Source organism: Salvelinus fontinalis, chromosome 13, assembly GCF_029448725.1.
Source record: "Salvelinus fontinalis isolate EN_2023a chromosome 13, ASM2944872v1, whole genome shotgun sequence".
NCBI classification, from domain to species: Eukaryota; Metazoa; Chordata; class Actinopteri; order Salmoniformes; family Salmonidae; genus Salvelinus; species Salvelinus fontinalis.
Window position 1 is genome coordinate 41359996 of NC_074677.1, and position 25818 is coordinate 41385813.

A 25818-nucleotide genomic window follows, 5' to 3' on the forward strand; every position below is an offset into this window, starting at 1 on the left:
AGTTAACCAATTGGGATTTCTGCCTAAACTTAATCCAATCCCTGACCATAACCACTCACATTGCTTGCCTAAATGTAACCCGACCCTAACCTTAACCAATTGGGATTACTTCCCTAAACTTAACCAATCACATTGCTTGCCTAAATGTAGCTTCCCTCAGAACAAGTCAAATTTCATTCTGCCATTTATTACCTTGTCTTGAACCATACCAGTGGAGAATTGTCAATCTTTAATTATGTCTTTGTAACAGAGGTCTCTTGAGTTGAGATTTACCTTAATCCTGTGCCCTGGACCGGATACAAGTATTGAAAGTGATACTGTTCAAGTTAACTGGATAACTCCTGGGTTCTGAATCTCCCAAAGCCAATTAAGACTGTCTCTGTTAATAACTCAGTTTTGATCTGCTGCCACTGACATGTGGTTAGATGGCAGACTCAATCATGTTTAAAGGTGCAGTGGAGTGGGATAGGTTTTAAGCAAGAAGAATGTGTTACCCAAACTACTCTATTTCAACAACATTCACTATTCTGTTACACAGTTGTTATGCAATTAATCTTACTTAACCAAATTATTTGATACCTTCAATATGTATGCAGTGTTGGTCAGGTAATATTTGAATGCTTTCTAATTTGCACAATCTATTTTGGTGCAAAACTGACTCGATCATCTTATCATAAACAGGTTTTTGTTAAATCCTCTAAAAGTTGCTAAGACAAACAGTGACTTATTCAAGCTTTTGTTGTGTTACAGCCGGAATTCAAAATGTATAAAATCTTTTTTTCTTCTCACCAATCTACACACAATACTCCATAATGACTAAGTGAAAACATGTTTTTAGAAATGTTTGCAAATGAATTGACAATGAAAAACAGATATCTCATTTATATAAGAATTCACATCCCTGAATCAATGCTTTGTAGAAGAACCTTTGGCAGCGATTACAGCTGTGAGTCTGAGAGCTTTCCACAACTGGATTGTGCAACATTTGCACATTATTATTTTCAAAATTCTTCAAGCCCTGTCAAATTGGTTGTTGATAATTGCCAGACAACCATTTTCAAGTCTTACCATAGATTTTCAAAATTGTAACTCGGCCACTCAAGAACATCCACTGTCTTCTTGGTAAACAACTCCAGTGTAGATTTGGCCTTGTGTTTTAGATTATTTTCCTGCTGAAAGGTGAATTCATCTCCCAGTGTCTGGTGGAAATCAGACTGAGATCCAGGTTTTCCTCCAGGATCTTGCCTGTGCTTAGCTCCATTCTGTTTCTTTCGTAATCCTGAGAAACTCCCCAGTCCTTAACGATTACAAGCCTACCCTAAACATGATGCAGCCACCACAACACTTGAAAATATGGAGAGTGGAACTCGGTAATGTGGTGTATTGGATTTGCCCCAAACATACAGTGCCTTTGGAAAGTATTCAGACCCCTTGACTTTTTCCACATTTTGTTACATTACAGCCTTATTCTAAAATGGATTCAATAATTAGTCACAAAATGACTGACTACACTAAGGTTAGGACTTGGCAGTGTCTCCACAGTACCCTCTGGTGTTAACAGAAGGGATGATCAACTTTCAAGGAAGTCTTTGGTGAAATGAACATCCTGACTGGGATAGTAATAAAAAACGACAACAAGAGAATAACGTTTGAGGTGTGCATTTATTACAAGTCTATTGATGTGGCAACGCATTGGTACTGTACACCTTGACTCATACAGGTGGGGTGTCACATAAGCATGGTGATGGTGATGGCGCAGAGACAGTGGCCAAGACACAGACACCCACTCATCACTTATCCGAGGGAGTTGTCTTCTTCTTCGCCATATCTACTGACGATAAAAGGAGAGCTCGTTATCCATTCAGTTCCTCCTTTTAGTTCTTTCTAAGAACGATCGTAATCACTCATGATGACAGTTTGTGACTAACCGTAATGTATGTGTGCAGTAGACTGCAGTGTAGATAATAGCAAGTCTCATATCATGTTCATTACAGTGTCATATCATGTGTGCAACTCACCTGTCTGTGTCCGCTTGCTCATCGGTGCTGCGTATCCCCTACCACTGGAGGTGCAGCTGCAATAGTTTGGCTTGGGGACGGTATAATCTGTGTTCTCCGTATCGTCATCATCATCTTTGTCTATGGATCTCCGAGCCAGGAGCACCTCTTTGTCTTCTCTGAAGTGGGCTTTCCTCAGCTCTTCAAAGCTGGGTCTCACTGTGAGAACGAATGAATCAATCAATCAATGCATGAATGAATTCAACAAGGTGATTGTCAGGTGAGAAGGCAGCAGATGAGATCAAATAGAACCACAATGCTCTTAGCGTTCAACATCTACTCAATGCACAGGCAGGATGCATTTTGGGTGATTATTCAATACCGTGGAGTACTGTAATTGTGTGCTTTTTTTTAAAGTCTACTCACCGTAGAGATCTATGTCTGCACTCTCCTCTGTGGCCATAGCCTTTGCCTCTATTGCCTGCTTTGACGGGCCCATCATCCCGTGTTGTGAGGTGTCCTTAGGTTGATCTAATTGGTTTCGGTCTGGATACTGATTTGAGGCTGATGAACTAAAGGCAAAAAAATGTATTAAGTTGAAGCGTAGTCAGTAAGAAACTGAAAGACATGCTGAATAAGAGTTTCCCGTAAAATCACAGAATCCTCTTGGGCCTTACAGCATAGGGTACTGATAACGTCTAGATGTGTTTGTGTCTGAATACATTTGTCTGTGTGTTTCTCACTTCTTCCCAGGCTTCAGTGGAGACCGCGGAGGCTGGCTGTAAGAGGTGCTGGTAGTGCTGTGGCTGGGTCCTGCCTCATCCCTGAGGGACAGGGACTGCCTAAACGAGAGGACAGAAACCCACAAGATAGGTTATTAGAGGGAGGGAGAGAGGGAGATGGACACAGAATGGTCTATGCCAATGATACCCTTTCACTTGCATATGCACCTAGTAAATAGGCCAACAGTTACCATGCAACAGAGGCAGTGAACCCATCATCTGCCTTCATCCAGGGGTTGTCTGTGTAGGGAGGCTGAGTGGCCATAATACTCATCTCATTCCAGCTCTGGCTCTTCTTCCTAAGAAAGAATATTAGGTCAGATAAGGAATAATAAGCCAATCAAACATGTGGACATGATTGTTTTTTTTTTAGTTTTAGACAAAGCCTGATACTATTAGCGGAGGCATGGCATCTTAGGTGTTCTCCAATCAATGTCATTCCCCGTTGTAATTGTTGGATTTGACATTTTGAACATTGAGATATTAAATAAATGATAGAGAAGAAGCATAGAAGATCTGTAGAAAGACAGGTAGCTGTGGAATGTGTTGGAATGTATTGGGGGACGGGAGCAGAGCAACGTGTTAACACAGGAAAGACAGACGGACATCTGTGGATTAGATGAAGGAGGGGTTGAGCTCAGGAGGTGAGGACAGTTCACCTGAAGGGAGTAATAAGGGTTTGGGATCTTGTTACTCTTTTCCTGTTAAACCATAAGATGTAAGGATTGGAGAGAAGGAGGAGGGTCTTAAGTGGGATGGATATATATATATATATATATATATATATATATTTGTTGGGAGAAGTGTTGGGTTGTCTGAATACAGCTGTACAGAACCTCTGGGAAGAATTAAACTTGGTTAAAGCTTCTCTAGTGTCCGTAAGTTATTTACTCTGAAAAGTAAGAACCTAACACGATGAAGTGACACTTTGCCTGACTGTTTTCGACATACAGTACCAGTCAAGGGGTTTTTCTTCATTTTTACTATTTCCACATTGTAGAATAAAAGTGAAGACATCACAACTATGAGATAACACAATATGGAATCATGTCGTAACCAAAAAAGTGATATATATATATATAAATCAAAATATTTTTTTGAATTTAGATTCTTCAAAGTAGCCACCCTTTTGCCCTGATGACAGCTTTGCACACTCTTGGCATTGTCTCAATCAGCTTCACCTGGAACGCTTTTGTAGTTCCCACATATGCTGAGCACTTGTTGGCTGATTTTCCTTCACTCTGTGTTCCAACTCTTCCCAAACCAGGTCGGGTGATTGTGGAGGCCAGGTCCTCTGATGCAGCAATCCATCACTCTCCTTCTTGGTCAAATAGTCCTTACACAGCCTGGATGTGTGTTTTGGGTCATTATCTTGTTGAAAAACAAATGATAATCCCACTAAGCGCAAACCAGATGGGATGGCGTATCGCTGCAGAATGCTGTGGTAGCCATGCTGGTTAAGTGTGCCTTCTAAATAAGTCACTGACAGTGTTACCAGTAAAGCATTCCCACACCATCACACCTCCTCCTCCATGCTTTACGGTGAGAGCCACACATGCGGAGATCATCCGTTCACCTACTCAACGTCTCACAAAGAGAGAGTGGTTGTAACCAAAAATATCAAATTTCCACTGGTCTAATGTCCATTGCTGGTGTTTCTTGGCCCAAGCAAGTCTCTTCTTATTATTGGTGTCCTTTAGTAGTGGTTTCTTTGCAGCAATTCAACCATGAAGGCCTGATTCACACAGTCTCCTCTGAACAATTGATGTTGAGATGTGTCTGTTACTTGAACTCTGTGAAACATTTATCTGGGCTGCAATCTGAGGTCAGTTAAGTCTAATGAACTTATCCTCTGCAGCAGAGGTAACTCTGGGTCTTCCTTTCCTGTGGCGGTCCTCATGAGAGCCCGTTTCAAACAAAGCGCTTGTTGGTTTTTGCGACTGCACTTGAAGAAACTTCCAAAGTTCTTGAAATGTTCCGCATTGACTGACCTTCATGTCTTGAAATAATAATGGACTGTCGTTTTCTTTGCTTATTTGACCTGTTCTTGCCATAATATGGACTTGGTCTTTTACCAAATAGGGCTCTTCTGTATACCACCGCTACCTTGTCACAACACAACTGATTGGCTCAAGCAGGAAAGCAGGAAAGAAATTCCACAAATTCACTTTTAACAAGGCACACCTGTTAATTGAAATGCATTCCAGATGACTACCGCATGAACCTGTGCAAAGCTGTCATCAAGGCAAAGGGTGGCCATTTGAAGAATCTCAAATCTCAAATATATTTTGATTTGTTTAACACTTTTTTTTTGGTTACTACATGATTCCATATGTGTTATTTCATAGTTTTGATGTCTTCACTATTATTCTACAATGTAGAAAATAGTAAAAAAGAAAAGAAAACCCATTGAATGAGTAGTTGTGTCCAAACTTTTGACTGGTACTGTATATCAAGACAGATACAGCATATCTGATGCATAACACGCAATGTTCTTTCTGTCCTCTTACCTCTTACTCATACACAGACATATCTGTTCTCCTGATGTACTGGTGCCTGCACCTCCATCCAACATGGTGACACTACACCTGAGGAGGAGGAGGAAGAGGGGGAGGAGGAGGAAGAAGAAGAAGAAAGATGTCTATTGTCCACAGTGAAGTGAGATTTGTCTTTTTACTTCATTAACTGACGATGACTGATCAATGAATTGCAGGTGCAATGGCAGTATGTCCACTATGGATATCAATTTCCCTATATACCTCCATCATTCTGATCTACTCACAGATGAGGCCCAGGTTTGACATCCTTACTCCCTGACACAGGCATCAGCCAGGAGTGGCAGCTAGTGGCTAGGATGTTGCCCTCGTCCCATCTCTGTCTCTTCCTGAAACATAGGCAAGGACCACAGAGTTATAAAACCTAGATGGCACGCCTCCTCGTATCTTCTTGATTTTATATCTCAGAACAGGGGAGATGGCTGACTGGTGAGCAGAATATAATTAGGCCGATTATGAATGGTGGAAATACAGTGCACGAGGTTCAATCAAACCTTTCAGGCATGAAACAGGTGGATAACAAAAGCTTGTTGATATTGCATTTAGTAAATGTAAGTAAACCAATGTGCAATGCACCCATCCTCCGTCACTGAGGGATAATAAGGGGGAAATAAAAAGGACCTCACCGAAATTTAGAACTGTTACAATCTTTCTGTGTTTCCGTCACCCCAGAGCTGATGCTGGTCCTGAGGATGCCTTTGAGAGGCATGCTTGGGTCGGATAGTGATGCTGAGTTGGAACCAAGGCTGAGGTGGCACTGCAGCTGGGTCAGGGGCACTGGGGAGGACTGAAACAGAATAGAATATATACTTTGTCTATTTTAACAACTGAAATGTGTATTCTGCCTGACTCAACGGTCGCCGTCCCAGTCCCCATCACCCCAAATACACATGTATGTCGAGTGGCACAGAGCCAGCCACAGAGCAGCACCCCTGGTTGTAGAGTAGTTTTAGGGGTTAAGGGCACAATGGCCGGAGATGGTACCTGGCAATGCCAGGGGCAGTCGGGATTGTGAACTAAAAGCTCTGGCTCATCAGATGGATGAGAATTCTTCAGAATGCCTCTCAGGGGCATCAATGATGATCCAGCGCCAGAGTCTGTCATTGCATGTGACACCTATAGATGAGAGTCTGAGACTGAACTTCAGTGGGAAATTGTATTGTGTCAAATTAACATTTGAAATGGTTGCATTGATGACAAACGTCTGTTAGACTCTTCCATCAGTCAAAAGTGGTGTCCCTATGCCTCCCTATGATATCTACTTATGCTAGATATAGACTATTTTGAGGTAGAAAAACATCTGACAAACATAATTTGAGTTTTTTTTTTGCATAATCATCACTATTGATTTCAGAAGATATTTGCCATTCACTTACCTCATTCGGTTGATGGTCACTTCCCTCCCACGTTAAAATGGACAATTGATTGATTTGATCTCAACAGAAAGCTTGTTCCTTGTCACAATGACTGAGCCATGTGATTATGTAGTGACGCAATAGAAGGGTTGTGATGTAATAAAGAAAGTACGAGAAAATGGAAGTTCTACTGCTTTTTATGTACTTTATCTGCTGTGGTCTCTTTGGTTTTGGGTACCGTGATTTCTTCTCAAGAATACACTTGCAAAATAACATTTATATTTTAGACCATTTAGCTGACGTTCTGCCGATGTTCGCTAGATGGCAGTACCTTTCTAGCCATTACGTCGCGGGGACAGACTATTTTCTGCTTGTACGTCTCTGTTTTCATTATTTACTTCCGCCAATAAAAATGGCAGCTTTGTAGCCCTTCGTGCTGTGTTTTTGTGTTGTCTTAATTAAGTGCGTACAAAAACTCAGGTAGGTTGATACAAGTTTTGATTAACTGTAAAAATGAATACCAGCGGTTTATTCGCTGATGTTGTGATTAATTAGCGGGTACCTAAATAATGGATGTCTCAATGACTTAAGTGTAATGTAATGGAACTGAGAGTCATGATCAAGTGCTAACACAGCAAATGGATCTGTGCAAAACTGCTGCAATGAGTGCATATTTTTCATTCGAAAGATTATTTCTCGCTGATATGAAAGATATGCTGATATGCCCCTTATGTCTCAAAAACTGTTTCACAAGCAATAATTATTGACGTTTCTTAACGTTAAAACACAGCCTCGGAATTGTAGTTCACAAGAAGACAACCGTAAGCGAAGCTAACCGCTGAAAACCCTACAGATAACGGGTTTCAAGAGTTAAATATGAATGTTGATGATGTGGCATCCCTCATAACTCCCTAATGAGCCCGCCCCACAAGTCTCTAATTTAGCGCCCTGTCTATTTGATTTCCCCTAGTTCCTCCAGAATGCAGAACGCCACAGTGGGTCGTCCTCTATTTGGAGGAGCCCTGTCAGCCACCATCCCTCACAGTGCCAAAGACATCAGGTGAGACTAAAAATCATGATCAAAAAATGTCAATGGTCAAAACTGTCAGCTGCGGAGGGAAAGCTGAACTGTCTCAAGAGCACATTTACCCCCCCCCCCCCCCCCCCCCCCCCTCGTATATGAGCAGTGAGTTGAGGGAGATTCCAGACAACCAGGAGGTTTTTGCCCACGACCACAATGACCAGAGCATCATCGTGGAACTACTAGAGTTACAGAGCCATGTCCAGAATGGAGACGCTGCCAGGTATGCGCCAAAATTGTGAAGTGAGTGCATCCAAAATGGGACCCTATTCTCTTTATAGTGCACACTACTTTTGACCAAGGTTCATAAGGCTCTGGTCAAAAGTAGTGCACTATATGTAGACGAGTGCCATTTAGGATGAATCCTGTGTGTTTTTGCAGTGATTTACTTGAGCAGAAGCTCACCGGAACTGAGTACTGGCACCTCAAATGTTCTAGGTTTTGAGGTTCCTGCATCTTATAGATTTTAGCTCAAAACTATTGTGGTGTTTTTCCACCTATATATGAACAGTATCAGCACATTTTTCAGTCCAAGTCAAGAATTGCAATAGGAAGTGCTCACTGCTCAGCCTCACCTCTTAACGTTACCTTTGACCTTGAGGTACCACTTTGAGGATGTAGCAGGGAGCAACAAGGCATCGGCTCCAGGGACATCAGAGGTCAGGGCTGTGGTGGCCTTGCCCAAGTCAGACCTCTCCCTGGAGGAGTGCAGCTCTGCCTTTCTGCTCACTGGAACACAGTGTGTGGCCAAGTTCAATGAGGAAGTACGTCTGTCTGTTTCTTTCTTAGTTTTGAAAATGTATTTATTCTTAGTGAAATTGTAACCTTGTTTTTTGAAAGGGAAAGTAAGTGCACTGTGACCTCTGTCTGACAATCTCACCCACAGCCTCACGTGTCAATTCACAACCCTTTGCACAAACAGTAATGCCCATTCACCTTGGTAGTCATGTGTCCTATGCTCAAGAGGATTTATAGCCGAGTCTTTTTAGGAAATGCACAAGTGCTAGTCTTTTCCTTGTCACAGTCAGAAGGGTCATGTCAATTGCAGTTATATAATCTGAGACCATGTGGAGGTTTATGGCATTCACCTCAACTGTTGGTAAACTCTATTTGAACTGTTCCAGCTCTGGTTCCTTTTTATTTAGAATTGTACCTTATTTTGTTGCATTCCTTCCTCCAGGCCAAAAATACAGTGACCATTCACCTTGGCCTGTTCCGACTACCACAGTTCTCTACGGATGTTCTAGTGACCTTCAACGACCCCCTCGGCATAAGGTGAGGTTATACAGGGTGTTTGTCCCAAGTGCCACCGTATTCCCTATATAGTGCACTACTATTGAACAGTGCCCATAGGGGACTCCTGTCTATCCCTGGTGCTTTGTGAAATAGAAGACGTTAAATATAATTTCACAAAATCATCATTTTTTTTGTGTCATATATGGATAAAGCATAGGTAGAGCATAATCTAGGCTAAAGGTGTTATTTTATATGAATATAAATTAAACTGAAAACAGGGTATCAATGTTTTCATTGCTATTACCACGTTTTCCTAAGCTGCCTGTTAAGCGCTACTCCTTTTCCCTAACCTCTCCCGTCCCCCTCTCCTCTCTGCCCTCCCAGCCCTGGCAGCAGCAGTGCAGTGGGGATGGGAGGAGAGCAGCAGGAGGACACAGAGCCATGGACGCTACAGGACTTCCAGCGTTTACTGCAGTCTCTCAGACTACACGACCCAGGCGTGTTTGGTTAGAAGAGGGGTTCAGGTCCAGCCCACCACACCGCTTCAACAGACATTGCCATTACACTCATCTCCAATCTTTTTGTACTCTCAGACGGACATAATGTAATATGCAAGTTACTGGTCACAGTAAAAACCACTCAAGATTGCTCTTTGGTTTTGGTTGTCTTCTCATGGTATCATTTGTGTTTACTTAAATTGTATGAACTTAGCTTATGCTGATATTATACGGAACAAAAATATAAACGCAACATGTAAAGTGTTGGTCCCATGTTTCATGAGCTGAAATAAAAGATCCCAGAAACGTTCCATATGCACAATCTTCTCTCTCAAATTTGTTTACATCCCTGTTAGTGAGCATTTCTCCTATGCCAAGATAATCCATCCACCTGACAGGTGTGGCATATCAAGAAGCTGATTAAACAGCATTAGCATTACACAGGTGCACCTTGTGCTGGGGACAAAAAGCCATTCTAAAATGTGCAGTTTTGTCACACAACACTGCCAAAGATTCTCTAGTTTTGAGCGAGTGTGCAATTGGCATGCTGACTGCAGGAATGTCCACCAGAGCAGTTGCCAGAGAATTGACTGTTGATTTCTCTACCATAAGCTGCCTCCAATGTAGTTTTAGAGAATTTTGCAGTACAATTTTGCAGTGCTCTTGGCGGATGAATCCCGGTTTCAACTGTACCGGGCAGATGTCACCCTGCATGTATAGAGTCATGTGGGCAAGCAGTTTGCTGATGTCAATGTTGTGAACAGAGTGCCCATGGTGGCGGTGGGTTTATGTTATGGGCAGGCATAAGCTACGGACAACGAGCACAATTGCATTTTATCGATGGCAATTTGAATTCACAGAGATACTGTGACGAGATCCTGAGACCCATTGTCATGCCATTCATCACCTCCATCATGTTTTAGCATGATAATGCACTGCCCGTGTCACAAGGATCTATACACAATTCCTGGAAGCTGAAAATGTCACAGTTCTTCCATTGCCTGCATACTCACCAAACATATCACCCATTGAGCATGTTTGGGATGCTCTGGATCGATGTGCACGACAGCATGTTCCAGTTTCCGCCAATATCCTGCAACTTCGCACAGCCATTGAAGAGTAGAGGAACAAAATTCCACAGGCCACAATCAACAGCCTGATCAACTCTATGTGAAGGAGATGTGTCGCGCTGCATGGGGGCAAATGGTGGTCACACCAGATACTGACTGGTTCTCTGATCCACGCCCCTACCTTTTCTATCTCTTCCCAGTCGTGAAATCCATAGATTAGGGCCCAATGAATTTATTTAAATTGACTGATTTCCTTATATGATCTGTAACTCAGTCAAATCTTTGAAATTGTTGCATGTTGCGTTACTATTTTTGTTCAATTTTAATCCGAAGTCTGAGCATTCACTATAAGCTCATAATCAGTGAAGTTGCAACATTTTCACTTTGCTATTTCCTTCACTTGTCATCTCCATGGCAATGGAAAACAAGCCATGTTTAACTGCTACCCTTGAAGAGGAAATATTCATCTCCATTTGACAGCAATTACAAGTATTATGTTTTTTATTTTTTATTTTTGGGGGGGGGGGGGGGGGGGGGGGCTGTTTTTATATCCTACAAAATTACATTACATGGCACTGCATATGGCTGTGTAACAAACCAATATCAGAGTCACATGTTAGTAAATAAATATCCTTCAGAGATTGGATCTAGACAAGACAATTAATACATTCAGTAGAGATATCAAAATGCCTGTAATGGATGTACAGCAATTAAATAACCCAGCTGTGTCAAGTAAGCAGACCCAATGTACAATATCAGTCAACCTTAGAATCAATAGAAGCAGTAAGCTATACATCCAGGGAGCAATTTTACAGTAAGGCAAGCGGTATGAACAAATCCCACTATACTTTATAAAAATAAACTCATGTCTAATTTCTGCCGTAAATTTATATTAAATGTGTGAAAACAATTGTTGCGATGGGTTTGTAAATCATTAAATCTACTCTGAAGGTCGATGCTTTCTATATTAATACTGTGCTGAGATTGTTCATGTACGTTTGAAGAAGTCTTGCCTAATCTGTAGATGTTCTAATTCTCTGTAGACTAAATTGTTTGTTAAATTGTTTAAATTGTTTCCTAGTACTCAAGCTACATCAATTCACACCAGTCAGTAACTTGATGAGGTAAGGACGTTGTCATTAGTACAAGTGGAGGAAGCTTGTGACGAACATTCTGCAGAAGAATAAGGAACTATTCTGACTCAGAAACATCTTCCTATTCTTATTGGATGGATAAACTATTCTGCTGCATACCACAACGTGTCAGCAACCACAGCAGCCTATTGTTACCTCATTGTGCTTCATAGATCAGAAACCAGTTTGAATTAGATTCTTATTTGGAGTGTCGAACAAAGACCTTTGCTCAACTTTTTAAAAAAAAGTTGACACACAGAAGTAAACTCCTCCGCTATTTACATATATCTCAAGACCAAATGCATAAGCCTGGTCCCAGATCTGTTTACGCTGGATAGTCAATGAACATAGGAGTTGGCAAGACTGAACAAACAGATCTGGGATCAGGCTACAAACTCATTAAAATGAGGGATCATTTAACCTGTGAATCTGTGGCTTAAATGGGTCTTTATCTTTATACCTGACTGCGTCCATGTTCAGGGCCACCTACATTGCAGTCACGCACCACATCCCAACTCCTGGATGTCAGTAACCGCATTGAATTCTGATGCCTGGCACAAGATGGAGTGTTGGAACATAACTAACGAAATTACAGTTAACGAAAATGTACGCTTAATCCAGTATAAACTAATTTATAGAATTTATTATACAAGAGACAAAATTCACAAATTCTACAACACAACAGCAGTCATGTCTCAAGTGTAAAACTAACATGGATTTAATCATCCATGCCTTCTGGGAGTGCTACATCCAAAAGTTATGGGCGGAGTTAGACAGTTGGCTGTCAGAAGTTTCACAATGTAAGTTTACTTTTAATCTGTCTATCTGCATATTTCAAGATGTGGCATATTAGGGTGCGGTGAGATACTCAAATCAAGTGGACCATACTTTTCTCGTCAATTTGTTTTACTTCTCAAAAACTGGAAATCAAATTATCCTCCATCAATATGACAGTGGTATGAATCAAATGTATCATGTAAATATTGAAAAGGTGTGGGCTACGGATAAAAATAGAACAGTGCAATTTGAGGCCATATGGCAGAGTGCTACAAGCACTGGAATGTTCCAGGGGATGGAGGATGAGGGGGAGTGTGGTAGAGACATACGTGATGCGTATGGTTGCAGCGGGAACACGTGGGCCTGAGCAGATGTGATGCCATTTATGTTTGATGAAATTTGTGTGTCTGTTTGTCTTTTGTTTATGTATGATGCCCGACTGCAATGTAGATGACGTGGCAATCATTGGTTAATTTATGCAGCGCAACTGCTTTGCAGATGGCCTGGAATACGGCCTGGGTCTCCCTTTCCTGATACTATCTGTGTTGCTGGCAGAGTAGAGCTTGCCCTGCCTGCCGGCTACTATCTGTGCTGCTGCCAGAGCTTCCTCAGTTCGTCCCAGAACAGTAGAGACAGGATGGTGTGTGGCCCCAGACGGAAGTAGGATGCACCCAGGCCTTTGTAGAGCCCTGTCACACCCTCCACCTTCAGTGTCTTCGAGAAGCAGTCCCCAAAACCTTTATAGAGCTCTCCCTGGAAATTAGAGTATATCCAGTCAGTTTTCAGAGCCATGTTAGAGAGTAGTACAATTACATTAAGACAATTCATGTGGTACACAGTGGGTCACTTGGGTCCCTTTCACCAATACTCTAGACCTGCAGGAATGTTAATCTTCATATTTTGCTCAACACACCCTTTCCCTCGTAAGAGTTTTTTTCAGAGCCGTGACAGCATCCATTTTTAGTATGTGCATGTGATCACTGCGGGAATAGAACCCAGGACCTTGGTGTTGCTAGTCTAGCGCCATGCTCTTACCAACTGAGCCACACAGGAAGGACCCGGTAAAGTAAACCACTGACCTTGCCTGTATGATCTACTGGTTGGTTGTAGAGCCGTGTGCTGACCACGTCAAAGGGTGTCATGGCTGCCACCACCACCACACTGCTGATCATCCCTGCACACAGAGCCACCAGCCAGCTGCCCTCTGGGAACACCTGGTGGGGGGGAGAGAGAAAAGGGTAACTTAGTGAGGTATGCTTAGAGCTGGTTTCCCGAAAATAACTTATAGGACATGTCCCAGACACTGGAAAATCTCTACTGTAAGTGCCTTTTAGTCCAAGACTAGGCTTTATCTGTGTCTATGCAACCATCCCTTAATGGTCAGACCGCCAGTATCCAGCTGTTAACATAGCAGATCATTTGATATGACTAAAATAATATTGATGCAGTGTTCTTCTGTAACATTAAACTTCTGTTAACAATTTAGTTTAGATGGAGTTGAATAATGACATAGCTAGTCATTTCTTCGCCACCAAACAGAGTTACGTAAACACCATGTAACTGGTGAAATATTATGAATGGTGTCAAATGTCCCAAAATGAACAGAGAACACCCTACCAAATACAGAGCACTGCTGTGGTCACCATAAGTACATAAGTACATTAAATACAGTATTTACAAATGGACACAATGGGAAATTACACATTTCCATCTAAAACAACCCATGAGCACCAACATGTGACGTTCATAGGTTTCAATTGAAAGCTAAGAGGCCACCATTTTTAGAAAGTAGGGCATATATACAGTACATACTGTAAAAACTGAGAAATCCCCATGGATTGATGAGGAATTGAAAAATTGTATGGTTGAGAGGGACGAGGCAAAAGGAATGGCAAATAAGTCTGGCTGGACAGCTAATCATCAAATGTACTGTAAATCGAGAAATCATGTGACTAAACAAAAAATTAAGAAACCGTACTATGAAACAAATATAAAATATATGAAGAATGACAGTAAAAAAGCTTTCGAGCACCTTTTAAAGGAAATACCCCAGAATGACAAAGTGAAAACATGTTTTTAGAAATGTAATCAAATTTATTGAAAATGAAATACAGAAATCTCATTTACATAAGTATTCACACCCCTGAGTCAATACATGTTAGAATCATCTGAGTCCTTCTGGGTAAGTCTAAGAGCTTTGCACACCTGGATTGTATAACATTTGTACATTATTCTTTTAAGAATTCTTCAAGCTTGTAACGTCATACCCAAGAAGACTCGATGCTGTAATCGCTGCCAAAGGTGCTTCAACAAAGTACTTTAGTTAAGGGTCTGAATTCTTATGTAAATGTGATATGTTTTTTTTGTCATAAATTTGCAAAAATCTCTAAAAACCTGTTTTTGCTTTGTCATTATGGGGTATTATGTGTAGGGGGGGAAATCAATGTAATCCATTTTAGAATAAAGCTGTAACGTAACAAAATGTGGAAAAAGTCATGAGGTCTGAATACTTTCCAAATGCACTGTAATTCTGAATACAAACATTACACTGTTGATTTTATGTGCATTTTAGATTTACTGTACTTTTCACATTTGTTGATAATGAAATCAGAAAATACTCTGGATACATTCAGTAATATGATAAAAAAAGAATCCTGGAAATGTGGGGTGTGTGAAACATAAGACAAAAAAAGTACACGTGTTTGAGTGAGAGGACTAACTAGTGTCTCCGGGTGACCACACATCTCTCCAAAGTGTGCACAGTTCCTAAGTAATTTCTATGCACTTTTATGACAAAGAGTAATTAACTATAAGTTACTTTTTTAGGACCTGAGTTTTATATGGATATGTGAAGTACACATTTGGACTCACAGCTGTTTGGTTAGCTTGTATGACATTTATTATAATCCTCAACGTCTCATCTTTCAAAATACATACAGTCCTCTTAAATTTTCAGCATTTCGCTCACTCAGACAAAAAAAAATCCTAATTAGTGGGAGGGATGGGGGCAACTTGTTGCGTGCAGTGCTCAAATTCAGAACGGCTGTCATTCAAAACCCATACAGTGCTGTGAAGCGGAGACCTGAGCTCTGACATTTATAGCATGTTACTGTACAGCCACTGTGTTCCAATTTAGGCGCTTAGTGGGCAAATCTGTCATTTTCAACCCGCATACAGGTACGAGTGTATAGGGTTAAGAGTTTTTGGAAAACGTGGTCGCATGAGATTTTATTGTAATTCTGTCACCAATCTTTGCATCTGCACAGTTCTTCCAGTAAATGTGTTTGTGACATTTTTCAACGTAGGCCTTGTATGGTTTGCAAAAAATTTTAATCAATGGTTTTGTTTGAATTTTCACTTTAAAAATGTATACCAGAGTCAGAGTAATTCCATTATCGTGGAACTGCCCAAATACCTCTGTCCTCTATGATATAAAAACACAACTAACATCTGTTTAATAAATTTACTTTGATGTGGAGTTTGTATTGTCAAAAACTACCAACATTCATGGGGCATAGGCCTAATGATGGAATAGGCCAACAGAGACAAAGATATTGATTGGTCTATGCCTACTTAGCTCTCTGAAATTAGATTTAGCAGGTGTAACAGTGTTTCTTCCGTCCCTCTCCTCAAACCAGGGACCCTCTGCACACATCAACATCCCATGAAGCATCGTTACCTATCGCTCCACAAAAGCGGTGGCCCTTGCAGAGCAAGTGAAACAACTACTTCAAGGTCTCAGAACAAGTGACGTCACCGATTGAAACGCTATTAGCGCATACCACACTAACTAGCTAGTCATTTCACACCAGCTACAATTAAATATTGGTCCTTTCACCCCTCCTGTTCCCTGAGATTCCCTCTTCATCCCTGACACAGACAGCTAGTTGTCTTGGCTCCTCTTTTGAACCTGTAGACTGTGTGCCTGCATTTCTCCTGCACTCTAAACGGTAAAGGTTCCTGGAGTATCCTTTAGGGGTTCTTCAAATTGAAAATGTGGGGAATCCCTATAAATTCTTAGGAGAAAAAAAAAGTATGTTTCCTCAAAGAACCTTTTGGGGTTCATTTCTTTAACTCCCTATACAATATTTTAGTAACAATATTGATTTAAATAATTGTTTATTTAGTGGGACCACAAATGTGAATTAATATTTACAAAATAATTGACATAACAATTTCTGCAGATAAGTCAGACCATAATAATACATTTTCTTTATATAGAGCTTTTCATTACAATAACTTATTTTATAAAATGATGTACAATAAAAGCCATACATTAATCATAGGTAAACTAACAATATTGTAGACTTCAAGCTAAATACAGATTTTCTGCTTTAGTGTGTGTGTCCAACAACCACTTAGTTTTGTTAGGAAGTTTCCCATCTTTAAGACCAGCCCTTATAACTTCACGCCAACTTCTCTTATCCCCAGAACACAGTAACTTAAGAACATAAGTGTTTTGTCATGTTTGGGAAATGTTACTGGCGAAAAAATAAATAAATACAACCCTAGCAGAGCCCCAAGTCCCATGGGGACGTCCTCTAGGGCGTGGATTTTCTCCCCAGCAAAGGACAGCGTGATTTCACTCATTGTGAAACGAATTTCCGCCGATGTGCACTAAAGGAGTTGGGAGCGGTGAAATCTGTGTCAACAAAAGAATATTAATACACATACAATTAACAAAGAACATAAAAATGTTCAGCTGTAGTGTTAATGCACACTTATGTTTATGAAGAAACAGATTATTTGTGCATAGGCAATACCTTGTCACAGAAATAAAGGCCACTCGGGTCCTCATTGAAGTAGGGCAAGGGCTGTGGTCTCGAGTCCTAGTAAAGCAATGATCTTACTACATACATATTTTTAATGTACTATGTATTGGCTACATTAGAGAAAGGGAAGGAATAAGAGCAAATACCTGTGTGCCTGTTCTGTATTGTCCTTCAGGGACTGCTGCCGAAATAGCAGGATGATGTCCTCACCCCTGCCTCACTTCTAACTCTGCTATCATTTTGCCACTAGCCTTACGGAGTCCTTTAAATATTATTTTGGTCTATATCCATTCCATGGATTTGATTCATTTTTGAGAATATCTGAAAAGATAATTTGTACATATGTGTATGCTAATAGATTTCAGTTTGTTTTGACTGCTATGTAGGTTAAATGTACACTTCAAGTGCAGTTGTCCAACACACCCTTACCTTCTTGATCCCAATTGCATTGTGTCCATGTTCTGTTCTATAAAGAATTTCAAAGGAAGAGAAAATATGTCAAAGAACAGTTGAAGTCAGAAGTTTACATGCACTTAGGTTGAAGTCATTAAGACTCGTTTTTCAACCACTCCACAAATTTCTTGTTAAACTATAGTTTTGGCAAGTCGGTTAGGACATCTACTTTGTGCATGACAAGTAATTTTTCCAACAATTGTTTACATACAGCTTATTTCACTGTATCACAATTCCAGTGGGTCAGAAGTTTACATACACTAAGTTGACTGTGCTTTTAAACAGCTTGGAAAATTCCAGAAAATGATGTCATGGCTTTAGAAGCTCCTGATAGAGCAATTTCCAAATACCTGAAGGTACAACGTTCATCTGTACAAACAATAGTACACAAGTACAAACACCATGGGACCACAGCCGTCATACCGCTCAGGAAGGAGACGCGTTCTGTCTCCTAGAGATGAACGTACTTTGGTGAGAAGTGCAAATAAATCCCAGAACAGCAAAGGACCTTGTTAAGATGCTGGAGGAAGATATCCACAGTAAAACTAGTTCTATATGGACATAACCTGAAAGGGCGCTCAGCAAGCAGAAGCCACTGCTTCAAAACCGCCATAAAAAAGCCAGACTACAGTTTGCAACTGCACATGGGGACAAAGATGATACTTTTTGGAGAAATGTCCTCTGGTCTAATGAAACAAAAATAGAACCATTTTGCCATAATGACCATTGTTATGTTTGGAGGAAAAAGGGGGAAGCTTGCAAGCCAAAGAACACCATCCCAACTGTGAAGCACAGGGGTGGCAGCATCATGTTGTGGGGGTGCTTTGCTGCAGGAGGGACTGATGCACTTCAAAATAGATGGCTTCATGAGGAAGGAAAATTATGTGGATATATTGAAGCAACATCAAGACATCAGTCAGGAAGTTAAAACTTGGTCGCAAATGGGTCTTCCAAATGGACAATGACCCCAAGCATAATTCCAAAGTTGTTCCAAATTGGCTTAAGGACAGCAAAGTCAATGTATTGGAGTGGTCATCACAAAGCCCTGACCTCAATCCCATAGAAAATGTGGGCAGAACTGAAAAAGTGTGTGCAAGCAAGGAGACCTTCAAAGGTGACTCAGTTTCACCAGCTCTGTCAAGAGGAATGGGCCAAAATTCACCCAATTTATTGTGGGAAGCTTGTGGAAGGCTACCCAAAACAATTTAACCTTGGGTCAAACGTTTAAGGCAATACTACCACAAACTAATTGAGTGCATATAAACTTCTGACCCACTGGGAATGTGAAGAAAGAAATCATTCTCTACTATTATTTTGACATTTCACATTCTTAAAATAAGTGGTGATCCTAACTGACCTAAAACAGGGATTTTTTACTCTGATTAAATGTCAGGAATTGTGAAAAACAGAGTTTAAATGTATTTGGCTAAGGTGCATGTTAACTTCCAACTTCAACTGTATATATGTTAAATGAATATTGAAAGATGAATGGTATCGACAAACTTGAATGCAAAATAGAACATATTGGAGAAAGCACTAGCCAATACAGTAAAAGTACTGCCAAACATAGCTTGAAATGTGATATTAGGTCTCTTTGACACAAATTGTTCAATATTTTATCAGGCTGACTTGAAAGATTATACGCAACATTTTGCTGCGTGGCAATACTGTGTTTGGATTCTGAAGGGCATGCATTTATACAAAAGAGCTAGTCTAGTCACTGTATTAATACCATTATGCATTTGAATCCAATCTGTAGCTTCCATCTAAGCCACAGGTGTCAAACTCATTCCACGGAGGGCCGAGTGTCTGCGGGTTTTCGCTCTTCCCTTGTACTTGATTGATGAATTAACATCACTAATTAGTTAGGAACTCCCCACACCTGGTTGTCTAGGGCTTTATTGAAAGGAAAAACCAAAAACCTGCAGACACTAGGCCCTCCGTGGAATGAGTTTGACACCCCTGACGCTATTAATTTCCCTCCACAAGGGGGCATACATGTAACTTTTCCAAAACGGGAAATTATTGTACAACGTAATGTTATGTCCCCTTGTGAGTTCATAATAGTATAGTATTGCATGCTGTAGCAGGCTATATAAAGAGGAAGCCCTCCATTTCCCAATTCAGTTCATTGTAACATCTCATCTGGACAGGTCACCGTCCTTAGTTGGCTAGCTAAACAAAAACAAAAAATGTTTTTTGGCTAGCTAGCTAACGTCAACGAAGCTAACGTTAGCTAGTTCATGCTCACAAAAAAAAAAAAGTGAGAACTGCTCTAGATTGGAAACTTACGTTAATGAGTGTAAAGCCATGTTGGCTTTATGGAAACGATATACAATATGGGACAGAATATAGTTCAGGAAATAATACAAACCTAGTTCTGCCCAGTTAGGACATAGCTAATGGTACAGTAGCTCATACAACGCCAAATGTCAAACCCGGCTTTCTAATATTTAAGTTAATTCTGCTGAACTATAGCTAACTAGCGTGACAGCTATAGTAACGTTAAGGAAGCTATTCACAGAAGACAATAATTGTCTTCGTCATTCATTGGTATTTAATAAAAATTCTCTCGATACATATTCAGAGCCATACATCAACCCAACTTACCTTTTTAAACTGTTGGCGCATTCAATCTTGGCACGGGCGTTTTCAGTTGCGAAGTTCCCCGAAGAACTCCAGCAACAATGGGGGTTCCTCGATGAACACACCTAAGAAGTTCTTCGAATAACCTTCTGGGGCTGTTTTTCATTGCCAGGAACCTTAAGGTTCTTCGAGGATCTTAGAAGAACTCCAGTTGAATCCCTAATTTTTTAGAGTGTACTACCACACAAATCTTGGCATCACAGGACCAACTCTTGCCTGCTCGCTGGACAGCTACTCAATTTAGGATATGTTAAACAGTCTGTCCCAAGAGAATCATCTTAACAACCCGTCCTAACCTGTAGGTCGACGACAAGCTCCTTGGAGGCAGCGAAGGAGTAGAGTTGAGCGGCTGACCCCACGCTGACCCTGGGTACAGCTGCACTGGAGCCCCTCCACAGGCCTAGGATACCATGCTGCTTGTGGATCGCTGCCAGAGCATGGATCATGCCCTGAGAGAGAGGGAAGGGTGGAGGGGTAGAAGGGGTGAGAGATGGAGGGGTATAAGGACAGATAGAGGAGTAAGATGTAGAAATGGATGGAAGGGGTGAGTACAGTAGTTACAATGTATATGAACATTTGACAAACATGATTTATTTGATTGATGGAGGACTAGACTTTACCTGATGTTGATACTGATGTCCAACAGCTATAGAGGAAGTGGCCTGACTCTGAATGTGAGTCTTCACCTGAGTGATGGAAACAGGAATGTCAAGCCTTCACTCATCTCACCAACTGTCCTCAAGTCTTGAGCAGTGGTCCGCGATTTTAATAATTTTTACTAATATTTTACTTTATATATAATTTTTAAACAGATGGGAGTATTAATGGTATTGTAATGAAACAGCAGGGAGCAGGTCTCGAACCCTCGACCTCCTAGCCCGAGGTCCGGCGCGCTATCGACTGTGCCGCAAAAGCATGCTCCAGCGGCAGAGTCGATTTCCGCGCTTATAAACCCAGGGTCGTTACAATACTGTAACGACCCTGGGTTTATAAGCGCGGAAATCGACTCTCCCGCACCAGTGTCAGAAGTGATCGGACCTTGCACCCACGACAGTGCGTGTGCTTGGCTGGTGAGCGCGTTCCTGTAATACGTGGAGTCGCAAGCTAGCGTGAGGACACGCTCTTTGAAAGGAGGGAGTAGTGTAGCGACCCTGGGTTTATAAGCGCGGAAATCGACTCTTCCGCACGAGTATACTTTTACGGCACAGTCGATAGCACGCTGGACTTCGGGCTAGAAGGTCGATGGTTCGAGACCTGCTCCCTACTGTTTCATTACGGTATCAAGCAATTTTACATTACTTCAATGAAAATTGTGTATATTAATATAAAAACAATAATAATCCTTTAATCTGTTACATAAAATTGACCAAATTAGACCAGCAAGCTAAAAGATTCTGCGACTCCGCGAATGGTGGTCCTCAAGAGCTTTTGACGGTGATTTGGTGGAACCCGGAAGGGAAAAGGTTGGGAACCGCTTGTCTGGAGGCTACACCACTGAAAACTACTGGGCAGACATTCAAAAGCACCTGTATATGGTCACTCACTAGCCGTAAAATGTACACACACAAATGATAATCCATAATGCGGGGCATGCGCAATACTCACCAAGTAGATGGGACTTCCCATCACTGCCCCCACGACTCCAGCGGCAGCCCCTGCTATTGTGGTTTTAGCAGCACTAACCCTCCCGTCCGTGTGGATGTATCCAGATGACTCAATGATTGAATACGACCCAAGCCTCACTCCATTCATGAAAAACTGATAGACAAGTCCCGGTACCAACCCTTTCTGTAAACCAGCGAGTCCATCTACTTTGCCGATAGTGTAAAAGGCGTGGAAAACGTTGCGGTAGTAAACCTGGTAGGTCCCCCGGCTTTTGAGCTCTCCTTGTAATTGCATCCGAGTTTTGACAACCTCCAGTGGGTTAGTGAACAGGCAAGCTCCGCAGGCAGCTGCCCCGCTCAATATAAAATCCATTGCTAAATGGGCTCGACCTTAGCGAAATTAAATTCGGTATATGAAGGATATGTAGAAGTACAAATCGCCGGTTCTAGGCAAAATCTGTCAAAATCCCAAGGTCACAGACTACTGCGGGACGATAATAAACAATCGGCCGAACCCTAAAAATTGTTTGTATGTTCCATTGTGATATTTCTACTCTGTATTCCTTCCTCTCGTCTGTCCTTTAAACGGTGTCCTTGCCATGTTCATCAGCTGTTTATCAGCTAATCAGGACCAGCGCGCACATATCACGTGTGCAATGTGCTGATGAATCCATCCAAAGCCTAGGCTTGTCTTCTTGCCCAATGAAAACGCACATCCTTCATCCGGCTTCTTTTGATTGGACGATCAGAGCACAATGTAGAGTACCGTTGGCCAACCTGGAATCAGGGGTAGACGTAACATAGGGCGGATTTTATTATACTGATCTTGCAGGGCACCGATCTATCGCCGGTGATGTGAACGGGAAAAAGCAGTGAGCGCACTCCCCAATTGAACATGAATCTGCGCCTCTCGGTCATGTCGACAAGACAGCATGGTGTATCATCAAGAAACAGACATCTCTTTTCCATAAAATGTTTGAGTTTTTAAACTAGGTTTCATTGGGAAGGCAGATGGTGTTTTTATCAAAAGCAATCACTTTTGCATGTTAAAACACCGATTTCTTCTCATTACTCCACCTACTTAAGACGATTTCGCCGTGGGCTTTGAACAGGCCACCTGGCTCACGCCTGGGAGGCAGTCCGGTTCCAAAACTAATACAATACATTTTTACTGGGTGCAAAACACACCTACCCGGGGCCCTGGCCAGATTAATTGAATCCTTCATGTAAACGTAAATCTGGGACACTCCAATTAGTATGATGTGTTACATTTCGTATGGTATGCATTAATTTGTGGATGTCCATCATCTATTTCATATGATATGTTACAAATTACAATTTGTATATGGAAACAAAAACGAAGGGAAGCAAGCACTGCTAAGGTACACAATAGTAGATTTTGACAGAAGGTGCTCTTTGGTAAAAGGGGTAAATTGGTCATCAAAAAGAAAGGAGGACCAAGGCACTCTTCATATAATGAATTAAAATGCCTTCATTTGTGTGGCATGTTCAATGGAAACAAAGTTTAAAAATGCTGACCCGTTTCGGCGGCATGGCCTTCATCAGGGAGTACAAAGATATAATACATGTCCTCTTTTGAACATCTTTTTCCAATCAACCCTGATTTGAAGTGGTTACAGAATTCATTGGACAAAATCTAGTAAGCAATACTATACACATTAAAAAGTGAAATACTGTAGATATGTTATAAAAAATGCTAGAAGCATCAGAACCCCTAGAAATGTAGTTCTAACCTTGGGGCGGCAGGTAACCCAACTTCATTTTTAATTCTCACTGAAGTTTCTAGCCACATCTATAAACTAGCTAATTGGGAAGGGCTCATGAGGGCACTGCGTTGTTTTACTGTGCATTCGGAAAGTATTCAGACCCCTTGACTTTTCCACGTTTTGTTACATTACAGCCTTATTCTAAAAGTGTGCCCCCCCCCCCCCATCTACACACAATACCCCATAATGACAAAGTAAAACAAGGTTTGTATTTTTTGTGTGCAATTATATAAAAAAATATTAATCACATTTACATAAGTATTCAGACCCTTTACTAAGTACCTTTTTAAAGCACCTTTGGCAGCAATTACAGCCTCGCTACAAGCTTGGCACACCTGTATTTGGGGAGTTTCTCACATTCTTCTCAAGCGCTGTCAGATTGGTTGGGAAGCGTCGCTGCACAACTATTTTCAGGTCTCTCCAGAGATGTTCGATCGGGTTCAAGTCCGGGCTCTGGCTGGGCCACTCTGAAGCCAATCCTGTGTTTTCTTGGCTGTGTGCTTAGGGTTTTTATCCTGTTGGAAGGTGAACCTTCTCCCCAGTCTGAGGTCCTGGGGCACTCTGGAGAAGGTTTTCATCAAGGGTCTCTCTGTACTTTGCTCCATTCATCTTTCCCTCGATCCTGACTAGTCTCCCAGTCACTGCTGCTGAAAAACATCCCTGCAGCATGATGCTGCCACCACCATGCTTCCCTGTAGGGATTGTGCCAGGCTTCCTCCAGACGTGACACTTGACATTCAGGCCAAAAAGTTCAATCTTGGTTTCATCAGACCAGATAATCTTTTTTCTCATGGTCTGAGAGTCCTTTAGGTTCCTTTTGGCAAACTCCAAGCGGGCTGTCATGTGCCTTTTACTGAGGAGTGGCTTCCGTCTGGCCACTCTACCATAAAGGCCTGATTGCTGGTTTCTCAGTTTGGCTGGGCGGTCAGCTGTAGGAAGAGTCTTGGAGGTTCCAATCTTCTTCCATTTAAGAATGATGGAGGCAACTGAATTCTTGGGGACCTTCAATGCTGGAGACATTTTTTGGTACCCTTCCCCAGAGCTGTGCCTTGACACAATCCTGTCTCAGAGCTCTACGGACAATTCCTTCGACCTCATGGCTTGGTTTTTGCTCTGACATGCATTGTCAACTGTGGGACCTTATATAGACAGGTGTGTGCCTTTCCAAATCATGTCCAATCAATTAAATTTACCACAGGTGGACTCCAATCAAGTTGTAGAAACATCTCAAAGAGGATCATTGGAAACAGGATGCACCTGAGCTCACTTTCGAGTCTCATAGCAAAGGGTCTGAATACTTATTTAAATAAGGTATTTCAGTTTTTTATTTTTAGTGCATTTTCAAAAATGTCTAACAACCTGCTTTCACTTTGTTATTATGGGGTACTGTGTTTTATTAAATCCACTTTAGAATAACAAAATGTGGAAAAAGTCAAGGGGTCTGAATACTTTCTGAATGCACTGTAAATGCCAAAGAATGGGACATGTAGCTGTTCAATGTAAAGGAAGCAAAACGTGTGGAGGGGAACATGATTACGGTGAATGTAGGAGAAATGTAAAAGTTAAGTGTTGTAATTGTGAGGGGGAACATAGTGCAGCATTTGGTGGATGCCAGGTGCAGAGAGAGACTACAGATTTTTTTTTTTTTTTTTTTCACCTTTATTTAACCAGGTAGGCTAGTTGAGAACAAGTTCTCATTTGCAACTGCGACCTGGCCAAGATAAAGCATAGCAGTGTGAACAGACAACAACACAGAGTTACAGATGCTCATAGATATAGAATTAGTCATGATGTATCGTATGCAGAGGCTGGTGGAACTACAGTGTGATATAATAGAGTTCCATGGCTGCTCCTGTAGTAAGGGGCTTGTGTTTCTGCTGGTCCTGGCATGGTTTTGAGGCCTGTTCAGAGATCTTGCGCCCATGAATGTGCCGTGTCAAATGACATTTTGATAATGAATAAAGTTGACTTCATAGCTTTTATTGGTAAGGTTATCAATATGACTCGGGTTGTGGAAAACAGAAATGCCAGGTTGAAGGTTATTGTGGAGACGGCAAAATAGATATTGGGAAT

General features: G+C 41.4%; 3 protein-coding genes across 3 annotated transcripts; 1 reads left to right on the forward strand and 2 right to left on the reverse strand.

Annotated features, from left to right (window-relative positions):
• Positions 1-1643: 1643 nt before the first annotated feature.
• Positions 1644-7083, reverse strand: LOC129868698 (uncharacterized). Its single transcript, XM_055942876.1, has 8 exons — positions 5961-7083; positions 5562-5663; positions 5290-5367; positions 2971-3078; positions 2741-2839; positions 2424-2569; positions 2019-2216; positions 1644-1828 (listed from the first exon to the last, which is right to left on the reverse strand). The coding sequence occupies exons 1-8, from the start codon at positions 6041-6043 to the stop codon at positions 1791-1793; spliced, it is 852 nt and encodes a 283-aa protein (XP_055798851.1). The 5' UTR covers positions 6044-7083; the 3' UTR covers positions 1644-1790.
• A 582-nt stretch (positions 7084-7665) lies between these two features.
• Positions 7666-9825, forward strand: rangrf (RAN guanine nucleotide release factor). Its single transcript, XM_055942877.1, has 5 exons — positions 7666-7749; positions 7877-7993; positions 8372-8534; positions 8951-9045; positions 9391-9825. The coding sequence occupies exons 1-5, from the start codon at positions 7670-7672 to the stop codon at positions 9515-9517; spliced, it is 582 nt and encodes a 193-aa protein (XP_055798852.1). The 5' UTR covers positions 7666-7669; the 3' UTR covers positions 9518-9825.
• A 1421-nt stretch (positions 9826-11246) lies between these two features.
• Positions 11247-22628, reverse strand: slc25a35 (solute carrier family 25 member 35). Its single transcript, XM_055942875.1, has 5 exons — positions 21960-22628; positions 20975-21040; positions 20651-20803; positions 13563-13697; positions 11247-13236 (listed from the first exon to the last, which is right to left on the reverse strand). The coding sequence occupies exons 1-5, from the start codon at positions 22329-22331 to the stop codon at positions 13066-13068; spliced, it is 897 nt and encodes a 298-aa protein (XP_055798850.1). The 5' UTR covers positions 22332-22628; the 3' UTR covers positions 11247-13065.
• Between the last annotated feature and the right edge of the window lie 3190 nt (positions 22629-25818).

Excerpts from the sequence above, each read along its gene's own strand:
- rangrf (XM_055942877.1), top strand. The coding sequence starts at position 7,670 with ATGCAGAACGCCACAGTGGGTCGTCCTCTATTTGGAGGAGCCCTGTCA. Across the intron at positions 8,535-8,950 it reads TGGCCAAGTTCAATGAGGAA|GCCAAAAATACAGTGACCAT; the intron begins GTACGTCTGTCT and ends TCCTTCCTCCAG. Across the intron at positions 9,046-9,390 it reads AACGACCCCCTCGGCATAAG|CCCTGGCAGCAGCAGTGCAG; the intron begins GTGAGGTTATAC and ends CTGCCCTCCCAG.
- LOC129868698 (XM_055942876.1), bottom strand. The coding sequence starts at position 6,043 with ATGCCTCTCAAAGGCATCCTCAGGACCAGCATCAGCTCTGGGGTGACG. Across the intron at positions 2,217-2,423 it reads TGCAGACATAGATCTCTACG|TGAGACCCAGCTTTGAAGAG; the intron begins GTGAGTAGACTT and ends TCGTTCTCACAG. Across the intron at positions 1,829-2,018 it reads GAGCAAGCGGACACAGACAG|ATATGGCGAAGAAGAAGACA; the intron begins GTGAGTTGCACA and ends TATCGTCAGTAG.
- slc25a35 (XM_055942875.1), bottom strand. The coding sequence starts at position 22,331 with ATGGATTTTATATTGAGCGGGGCAGCTGCCTGCGGAGCTTGCCTGTTC. Across the intron at positions 13,698-20,650 it reads AGCTTGTCGTCGACCTACAG|GTGTTCCCAGAGGGCAGCTG; the intron begins GTTAGGACGGGT and ends CCCCCCCACCAG. Across the intron at positions 13,237-13,562 it reads CAGTAGATCATACAGGCAAG|GGAGAGCTCTATAAAGGTTT; the intron begins GTCAGTGGTTTA and ends TCTAATTTCCAG.